A 10,060-nucleotide genomic window follows, 5' to 3' on the forward strand; every position below is an offset into this window, starting at 1 on the left:
CTGGTTGTTTAATGTGACTAATATTTTTAAACCCTTCAGTAAACCATAAAAATGAGCCATGTAAATGTATATATATAAAATATAACCTTCTGATTTATAGAAAATAGATTCTTCCATAGTTTTTCATAAACTAAGGATGTTTTCTCTACCAGTCTTTTCACAGTAAAAAATGTGTGACTTGAAACATTACATTTTTAGTATAATAAAAGAAATTGCTGATTTTTAGAAGCTATGCCCCCTGTTTTCTCCTAGTTTGAGTTTTATACAATTTCCTGTCTCAGGGCTGTGGGGTAGGGTCACTCCAGAGCTGCCATACGTTTTTGTATTTTTTTTTTTTAAAAACAAGCAAATCCCCTCCTTAAGTTCCTCTTCTCTCCCCTCCCTCCTACCTCCTCTCTCTCTCTCTTTCCATCGCTGATCCTGCATCAGTGCATGCATAAAGTAATCTGTCTTTCTGGTGTTATCTAAATGACATCCAAAACCTCCACTTTAGATTTTGCAAACAAAATAAATGCATTGTAGGACATTTTTTATTCTAACATACTGTTCAGAAGTTATCCTGTATTCAGGTATTCATCTGTTTACTTTCAATTTAAAGGAAAGACCAAGAAGTGCAGTGGAACAGCTCTGTTTGGCTGAAAGCACTCGACCTAGGATGACTGTGGAAGAGCAAATGGAAAGAATCAGGAGGCATCAACAAGCATGCTTAAGGGAAAAGAAAAAAGGATTAAACATTATTGGTGCTTTAGACCAGTCACCCTTACCAAGTCCTTCAAATTTAAGGGATAATCCATTCCGGGTTACCCAGGTATATCAATTGCTTTTACTCATTCTTGTGGGTAAATCTAATATCACTTGAATCTTAGAATCATAGAGTTACATGGTTGATGGGCTTTTAAATGTCAGCAACATGGATAGTTATATTATTCAACTCTTATAATGTGCCAGGACAGCTTAGTAAAATGGAAATAGCCCTGGGTTCAGGAAACCAGAGCTAAATTACTTGTTGGATACCCTCCTATCCGTTGTGGACTTAATCTCCTCTACCGTAGATGAAATAAAGATACAACCTGTCCTATCTACTTCATGGAGATAGTAAGAAGATAAAAGTGCTTTCAACAAATGTAAAATGCCATGCAGGTTAGCAGGATAGTCCCCAGTTCCCCTCCCAATGAAATGTGTATTACTCTGTATACTAATTTAGCATGACCTAAATTGTAGCGAGAGAGGGTTTCTAAAGAAAAGTTCTACTATTCATTACATTTTAACTTCAGTCTTATAAAGAGACACCATTCCATTTCTTATTACTTATTTGTTTGTTTGTTACCCTGATTCATAAATCAGAGCAGACTAAGGAACCTTTCCAGTGGCTTCAGTCTGGTCTATCCCTGTTAGTAGACATGGACCAGCTGAAAGTGATTCCCTGTCGTCATAGAAATCCCCTTTCTGTCTTGTCTAATGGAGAGCAGGCATTGCTAACGGTGATTCAACCAATTAACAGTAGAATAACTGCACATTCGACACATTACAAAATAGATGATTAATATATATAAGATTCCTCTGTTGTTTTTCATAAGGAAACCTCCTTGCAAGTGAAGAGCCAACTTTAAAAAAAAAAAAAAATCAATAGATACTGTCTAAAAACTATGCATGACCGTATAGTATGAATCTAAAAATGCTGTTTATCTGTTGAACAGACTCGAAGGAGAGATGATAACCTTAAGGAACCGGACGCCGTCATTAGAGAAAATGATGTGAAGCCAAACCACGAAACTCCTGCCGCAGAAACTGTTCGACTAAAAGAAGCTGAACCTCAAAATACAGATTTCAGCGAAGAGGTAGAGAGATTATTTTAGGACAGATGTTACAAAGGGGTGGATTTTTGAAGATAAGGTCAAGTGAGAAGGTTGAAAATAGTTACGTGTCATTCTGTCACAGGGGCTATATAGATCTTAGTGAGGTGATAGGCTTCGTATAATTTGATTGATGTATTCAGCCACAACAAAAACTGGGTTAATTGAAAACTTAAAACATGATCAATCAAGGCTGGAATAAATTATCATTAACCCAATTAAAGAATGTTATATCCCAAAGCAGCTAGCTAATGGCAATGTACCTTTTATCCTAGTAGCAAAGGACATTAATTTTTTTTTAATTTTTTTAAAAATTTTTTAATTTTATTTTATTTATTTTTTATAGGACATTAATATTTTTAATGTACTTGAATATAAATTTATATGTCAGTAAATATTTGATAGGGTATGGGTTTTTAAATAAACTTTATTTAGGAATCATTTTAGATAATTCACTAATATATTAAATGTGGTAAAAATGATTTGAAAAAGAAAATTTTTCTTCTTCTATAGTTTAAAAAAACTGAAAATGTTTTTTCCGAAACACTTTTCACACCTGAGCCAAATGGAGTAAATTCTGAGGAAGTGGTGGATAAAGAAGAAAACAAAGAAAAGATGCCCAAGGATGTTCCATACAGGTAATAATTAGGAAAAACAAACAAAGGAGTCATTCACAAAATTGTATACCTGCTTAAAAATGGTAAACTTCAGAGTCAGAGGTCTTGGATTCCAGTCCCAGAATATCTCTTACAAGCTGTAGGATCTTGAGCAAGTTACATAACTGTCCTAAATGCAGGTTCCTCACTTGTAAAAATGAGGATAATAATAGTATCCATGTCACAAGTGTGCTATAGGGATTAAATAAGAAAATACGTGTATAGCACTTAGCACTGTGCTAAACACCTAGCAAGTGATCAATAAATACCTTTTTTTAAAAAATGCCATAGGCACACGAGCTACAGCAAAGTAAGCACCTCAGCGTTGCCTGTATAATGACAGACATTGATCAGATGTCTAAGATGTCTGATAAGTGTTCCAAAAATTATAGTGATTTGCCATTTTTTTTTAACTATATTTCTTAACTAGCGTTTTAAAATGCATATCCTCAGTCTCACCATCCATAAAAAAATTCCTAGTGCTGGAAAAGAGAAATGCTGTATTTCATGTTATTAGGAATGCCTTTATCTCTTCAATGAATAGCAAGAGGGAATTTGAAAAATATTTGGTGATAGCTGATAAGAAAAAAATCTCTGCTGAACTTTTGTTAATAGACATAGATTAAAACACATCCCGTATATTACAGATCTATGAGTTCATAATGATACAACAACAACAACAAAATAATTTGTTGGCCCCTTCAGAGGACGCTAGGGAATCGACTTATTGTTCCAAAACCTGGTACATAAAGAGAAAGAAGTAAATATTTATCTTACCTTTCCCAAACAAACTGCAACCAGAGAGTTTATGAGGAAACTCTTCTTCTTTATTAGAAGAATTTCACTCAATAAAGAATGAGAGGGCTTCCCTGGTGGCTCAGTGCTTAAGAATCTGCCTGCCAATGCAGGGGACACGGGTTCGAGCCCTGGTCCGGGAAGATCCCACATGCCGCGGAGCAACTAAGCCCGTGCGCGACAACTACTGAGCCTGCACCCTAGAGCCCGCGAGCCGCTACTACTGAGCCCGCGTGCCACAGCTACTGAAGCCGGCGCGCCTAGAGCCCATGCTCCACAACAAGAGAAGCCTGCGCACCACAACGAAGAGTAGCCCCCGCTCGCCGCAACTAGAGAAAGCCTGTGCACGGCAACGAAGACCCAACGCAGCCAAAGATAAATAAATAAATATATATTTTTTTTAATTTATTAAAAAAGAATGAGAGACTTTGGGACTTCCCTGGTGGTCCAGTGGGTAAGAATCTGCCTTCCAATGCAGGGGACATGGGTTCGATCCCTGGTGGAGGAACTAAGATCCCACATGCCGTGGGGCAGCTAAGCCCACGTGCTGCAGCTACAGAGCCCATGTGCTCTGGAGCCCACGCACCACAACTAGAGAGCCCACGCACCACAACTGCTGAGCCTGTATGCTCTGGAGCCCCTGTGTGCCACAACTAGAGAGCCCGCACACTGCAATCAAGACCCAACACAGCCAAAATTTAATTAATTAATTAATTAATTTAAAAAAAAAAAAAGAATGAGAGACTTAGAATATCACTGCTTTGCTAAAACCCTGTTAAAATAATGGATGAACAATATTCCTCAGTGCTGCTAAAGCTGTTAGCTAAAAAAATATGACCGGGAGCTTTAAAATGAAAGGGTCAAACTGATAACCCCTGAAGTCACTGATCTTTTTTTGTTTTGTTTTTTTAAAGATTTTTTGTATGTGAACCATTTTTAAAGTCTTTATTGAATTTACTACAATATTCTGTTTTATGTTTTGGTTTTTTGGCCACGAGGCATGTGGGTTCTCAGCTCCCCGACCAGGAATCAAACACCCACACCCGTTGCATTGGAAGGTGAAGTCTTAACCACTGGACTGCCAGGGAAGTCCCCTGATCATTTTTAACATCAGGAAAGGAGACAGCCTATTAATGCAGTAGTGCAAGACACCCACCTAATAGAGTATTACTTGCCTCCTTTCCCCCCAAACCTAAGTCTGATCAAGCCTAAGAATCATACCAGTTTATAAAAAATACGAGGGATACAGTCATCAAAATCCAGAATGTAGTAAATTATTGGACAGATAAACCAGGTTCTTTCCTAAATAAATGACAAAGAATAAAACGGGTGTGTGGGGTGGTATATTTTAAAGTAGACTTTAAGGGACTTGTCAGGCAAATACAGTGTGTGGACTTTGTTGTTTGGATCCTGATTCAAACAGATAACTCTAAGATGATATTATGAGGCAATCAGGATCATTTGAGCATTGACTGGATATTTGATGGTATTTACAGACTGAATGATATGTCTGGAATCTTCTTTAAAATAATTTGGGGAGGATTTCCCTGGTGGCGCAGTGGTTAAGAATACGCCTGCCAATGCAGGGGACACGGGTTCGAGCCCTGGTCCGGGAAGATCCCACATGCCGCGGAGCAACTAAGCCTGTGCGCCACAACTACTGAACCCACGCGCCTAGAGCCCGTGCTCTGCAACAAGAGAAGCCACCGCCATGAGAAGCCCGCACACTGCACCGAAGAGTAGCCCCCGCTCGCAGCAACTAGAGAAAAATCCGCATGCAGCAACGAAGAACCAATGCAACCAAAAATTAATTAATTAATAATAATAATAATAATTTGGGGAGTAGGGGGCTGAGGGTTTAGAATGAAACAAGATTGGCAAAATGTGGACAAAAATGCCAACAAAATGTTAGCAACTGTTAAGTACAGATGGTGACATCTTTTCTGTATAGTTAAGATTTTTCATAACACTAAGTTGGAAGAAAAACAATTAATTGCATTCTAAAATAACGAACTTTAAAACTTCCATCTATTTTCATTAGCCCTCAAGATGAGTCACAGATCCCAAATCATAAACCAGAAGGCCACCCTGAAGAAAATACAAAGGACAATATTCATGAGCAGGAAGAAACTGTTATTTCTTATGAACTAACTCCTGAGGCTTCTAGAGGAAGTCAGACAATGGCAGGTAGATATTACATGTTTCCTCATTTTCTCACTGGTGCTTCCTCTGAACCTCTGAATTTATTTGCCATGTGGAGACTCTAGCAAGGGGGCCATGCAGGGACATCAACTGCAGACCAAGCAGCCTTTGCCTTCCCACACTTGCACGGTCAGGAGGGCTGCACTTGGACCAGAGCACAGGGCCAGCCCTGCCTGAGCAGCTAGATCCGCCCTCTCTCCTGTCTTGGACGTCAGTTCCTTCTCTTTGTTGTGTTTTATTTGTTTTTTTAATCTGAACCTTTACACATACCTTAAACTTTTTTCTAAGAAGAAGATATTTTAGTACTTTTCTCTGACGCTGGATTCTCAGAGTATTCATAAGCCTACCCCTTTGGGAACTGTGGAAGATTGAATATCTACACTAGTAGAGTGGATTTACTTACTTAGCCTCTACTGTAATCCACATCTGGGTTTTTCTTTGATAGTGGAAGACCATGATCCATAGCACGTTTTAAAAAAATAAAAATTTCTGTGCTGTTCTTTTATACTTTCTGGATTCTTCACACATCTTTTTTCTTTTTTTTTTCTTTATGACTTTTGCCAAGGGATGGGGGTAGGGGAATCATCCCACTAGTGTAATGTATCAGTTTCGCTTCTCATGGTCCATAAACAAAAAGCTATCCCTAGTAATTCTTTCTTCTCCCCCCCAACCCCGCCTCCAGTCATTTTGCAGAAGGGTAAGTACAATGAAATTTAATTATGCAGGACTGTTCTTAAGAGCATTTTCTGTATCTTATATACATATAACATGGAAATTTATATCATCAGCCATGTTCCTTTGTAACCAGTATGAAGTACTTTTTCCTTTGCCTCTTATCACTCACAAGGCAATGTGTACAGGAATTCTCACTTTCTTTAAAGATTGTCATTGATCACATTCCGTTATTATTATGCCAAGTCTGTGTTAAAGGTTGGGTGGGTGTATTAAAACCACAGCATTTATATCATCTGCAGTATTTAGCTTCATGCAACTAGAAAAGCTTTTAAAAATGAGACCCAACAGGGGTGAGTCACTGATAGACACCTGAAAATTAACCTTGAAGCCCCAAAAAAAAAAAAAATTTTTTTTAAATTTTTTTCCACTTTCATTGAGATATGATTGACATTATAACATTATATAAGTTTAAGATGTACATGGAAGAAGAATTTTTAACCAGTCTTCCAGAGACATTTCATACTGAATAATCAGTTGCCAGAATAGCAAAAAGCAGAGCCGAAATGCAACTAAGAATTCCTTCCCGACACACGTTCTGTGTTGGGAATCGCAGCGTCAGGATTTCCTTCTCCGAAGGTGTCTCCAGGATTTTGATCTCGTCACATTTTCTCGGTGTGTTTTAGTGCAAAGCCTGTCCCCGTCTCCCGAGTCCTCGGCATCACCCGTTCCGTCCACTCAGCCGCAGCTCACAGAAGGCTCACACTTCATGTGTGTGTAGTCTCAGAACAAGTACGTCGTTTCCTTTCATTTTTGTGCTTTACTGTTAGAGCTTTCAGCCTGACTTTTGTTGATTTGGTGAATAAAAACTGTGATGAATTCCGGCCTGTGTGTTAGGGATAGTTAGCAGACCAAGTGTTTGAACCACAGGCAGTAACTCAAAATTTCCAACATCAGCCCTTCAATGATCTGCAACATGACAACATTTTCTCTGTCTCTTCTTTCACCATGCATAAAAACAGCTAAACTTGGAGGGAAGGTTTTGCAGTGTTTTGCAGCCATGCTCCCACCTAACGTTTCTTTCCACAGTCAGGTCTGAGAATTCTGTTCAAGTCGTTACATTTTGATACAGAAATGTTTTTTACATTCAGCGTGACCTATCTACCACACTGGGAGTTTGCTAATTATTTTTAAGGATAAAGAAAAGTTTATGGTACAGCCAACTAGATATGGAATGTAAAATCTTTAAGATCCATCAGAAATTATTTCTAAATAATTATTTTTTTTTAAATCAGGGCTTTTAAAAAAGCCACAGGTGGGGGACAGGGAGACGGGGCCTTTCTCAACCAGTGTTCCTTAGACCACACTTTTAGAACCACGAATAATTTCCTAAGGTGTCTTACTTTTAAACTTTATCAACAGTGGCTAAAGTTTACCTCAGTTTTGTACTTACATACTTTTTTTATTTTTCAGAAAAGCTGTGAGGTATGGAGTGAACATTTTATGCCTTTTTCTGCACTTTTTTTCTCAGTATCTACCAGATCTTCTCATGTTTGGTGCCTTCGGATTATCACCAATTTCTGTTTAACAGTTATAAGCTGAGAAAACACCTACAGACATTATGAGCATGACTACAGACATGTTCTTTGATTTTTACTCAAAATAAATGAGTACAAATACCAACTTGACTAAGTTTTTCATCCGGTAGTGCTCATTTTCTAGCACCTACGTCCATTCACACCTTTTTGTAGCAGCTATAATCTGTGTCCCTTGTTTTCAGCCAGAAGATTTATGTTTCATTGTCTTGTCATATCTGTAACTTTTATTTGAGATCATGTCTATCTGGAGCCTAAAAGAGGCTTTGTTTGTTGTCAGTTGGTATCTCTTTAGGATTTGTTGTATTTGTTGTAGTCTTAACCTGTGTCTTGCCTCTGTCACTCATATATTTAAACTTTTAACTTAACACATTCAGAAGTGGCAGTTGCCACTAGTGACAGAATAACACCAAACACGGGGATAATAAACATGATGCTCATTTTATTCCTCCCGTGCAAAGAATCGATTGATGGCCTCTGTCTGTCTTAGGGGTGAAATGTACTTTGAGAGCCACTCCCGTTATCTCTTGGTTCAATGAACAGGTTACAATTCATTGTACTTCGACCATTCTGATAACAAGAATGTTCACAGTTAAAACTGGAGTACATTTCCAGGTTCCTTAAGTTGTTATTATTCGATTTTGTTTTGTTTTACTTTCATTCCAAGAGCCAGTAGTATTACGTACTAGAGTGAGGTACAGGGATTGCCGGATATTTTCTAGCTTTGTGGTGTGCAGTCACCAGAACCAACCAGTGGCATTCAAACTTGCTTTATTTTATAATCCATCCATCTTCTCATTGTGCATGTGTCATCTTTCGGAACTAGCAGTTTTGGCAAGACTTAGGAAAGTTTTACAAATGACACCGCTATGTAGGCAGCTTAATATAGTATTACATATTTTAGTGAAGTTGTGCAAATCTCTGCCCATTTTGTCAATCTTTTGGATTCAGCCACAAGTTTGGGTCCTTTTTTTCATCTGAATTGCCATGCACATATTGCCTTATGTTTCTTTGCTTTGTGAATTAAGCTTATGGAAATGAAGAGAAGATGTCCTTCAATTGTATTATGTTTGGGGATTTTCATGGCCATGCTTGTCAGTTCTATTGCTAGAGAATGTGGCCCTTAGTTACTTCAGGAAGTGGTCATTCATTAACTTTGCAGGTGTCAAAGTAATTTTACTTCTTTGTATTTTTCAGCTATACTGACTTCTGTTGAAACCATTCAAAGCTGAGGACATGGACCTTTGGCAATGTGAGAAGATATTGTACAGTATATTTTAAATCTATGAAATTCATAGTTCTGATGCTTTTGGCCACAGAGCATCATTTTATCACTTCTGGAAAATGTTTATTCCAAAACAGCTTTAATGGCCCATATGTACACTCAAGGTTATGTAATGTAATCTCAAGGTTATTATTCTGACACCAGCTTGCTGCTATGATTTCAGAGCACATAAGTAAAGGTGCTTTTTAGTGTGTGGTCTACAGCCAGAGCTTACTTAGTTGCTGATTTCCAGATTTTGATGTTTCTAAAGTCTAGGTGGATTTATATTTCTTTTCACTTTTCAGTACATAAATTTAGTTATTATTTCCAGTGAAGCTTGTTTTCCTTTTTTTTTCTTCTTCTTCCTCCCATTTTGGCTACTGCAATGCTTTGTTTTTCACCCTTGATTTGTAAAAATTTTATATATATATTTAAAATGTGCCATTTTATTACTGCTAAGTGACGTATGTCCGTTTCCTGCTATAATTATTTCTCAGTCAGATTGCATTGTCAGCAGTTATGCCACACTCTTGTCAGCTTAGATACAAATGTTATCGCTTACTTTTTCTTAAAAAGCAATTTAAAAGGTAGGTATTTTGAAGTACTGGGCTTATACTTCATTGGACTAGATGTGTACAGCAATAAGCAGGTTTTCAAATCCAGTACTTAGTTTGTGTACAAATGTAATTATGTTCATTGTGTATATATTATACAATGAGCACATGTAATGTAAGTATTAAAGGCTACTTACTGTTGTTTAAATGCAAATGTTCATATCTCATTTCTTTTTTATCATGTTAAATAAATGTTGATGTTCTTAAATCACCTGTGTTAGAATTTTTGCTCTTCCCATCTCAAATGGAAAGTCTGAGACTTTAAGAGACTTCTAGATGAAAAAGTAGTCTGTTAATCTTACTGGAAAGAGCATTGTAAAAGAACCGTGTCTGTCATCCAGCTCAGCTCTCCCATGTTGAAGTCAAGCAGCTTGAGGCCCAGAGAGAGAAATTGACTTGGCCACAGTCA

At 37.7% G+C, this 10,060-nt stretch overlaps 1 protein-coding gene across 9 annotated transcripts in view; it reads left to right on the forward strand.

The window, feature by feature from the left end:
* The window catches only part of PLEKHA5 (pleckstrin homology domain containing A5), a 237,264-nt gene extending 227,465 nt beyond the window's left edge, over positions 1-9,799 (forward strand). For 4 of the 9 annotated variants that reach the window (XM_059935403.1, XM_059935390.1, XM_059935391.1 and 1 more), the window contains 6 exons: positions 599-808; positions 1,698-1,838; positions 2,367-2,491; positions 5,346-5,491; positions 6,865-6,970; positions 8,971-9,799. In XM_059935403.1, coding sequence (XP_059791386.1) covers positions 599-808; positions 1,698-1,838; positions 2,367-2,491; positions 5,346-5,491; positions 6,865-6,959 — 717 coding nt within the window. In that variant the 3' untranslated portion in view covers positions 6,960-6,970; positions 8,971-9,799. The remainder of the gene's footprint in view (positions 1-598; positions 809-1,697; positions 1,839-2,366; positions 2,492-5,345; positions 5,492-6,864; positions 6,971-8,970) is intronic. The other 5 variants (XM_059935394.1, XM_059935395.1, XM_059935397.1 and 2 more) reach the window with 3 other exon arrangements.
* Positions 9,800-10,060: the final 261 nt, after the last annotated feature.

The sequence above is a fragment of the Balaenoptera ricei genome, chromosome 10 (assembly GCF_028023285.1).
Source record: "Balaenoptera ricei isolate mBalRic1 chromosome 10, mBalRic1.hap2, whole genome shotgun sequence".
NCBI lineage: Eukaryota > Metazoa > Chordata > Mammalia > Artiodactyla > Balaenopteridae > Balaenoptera > Balaenoptera ricei.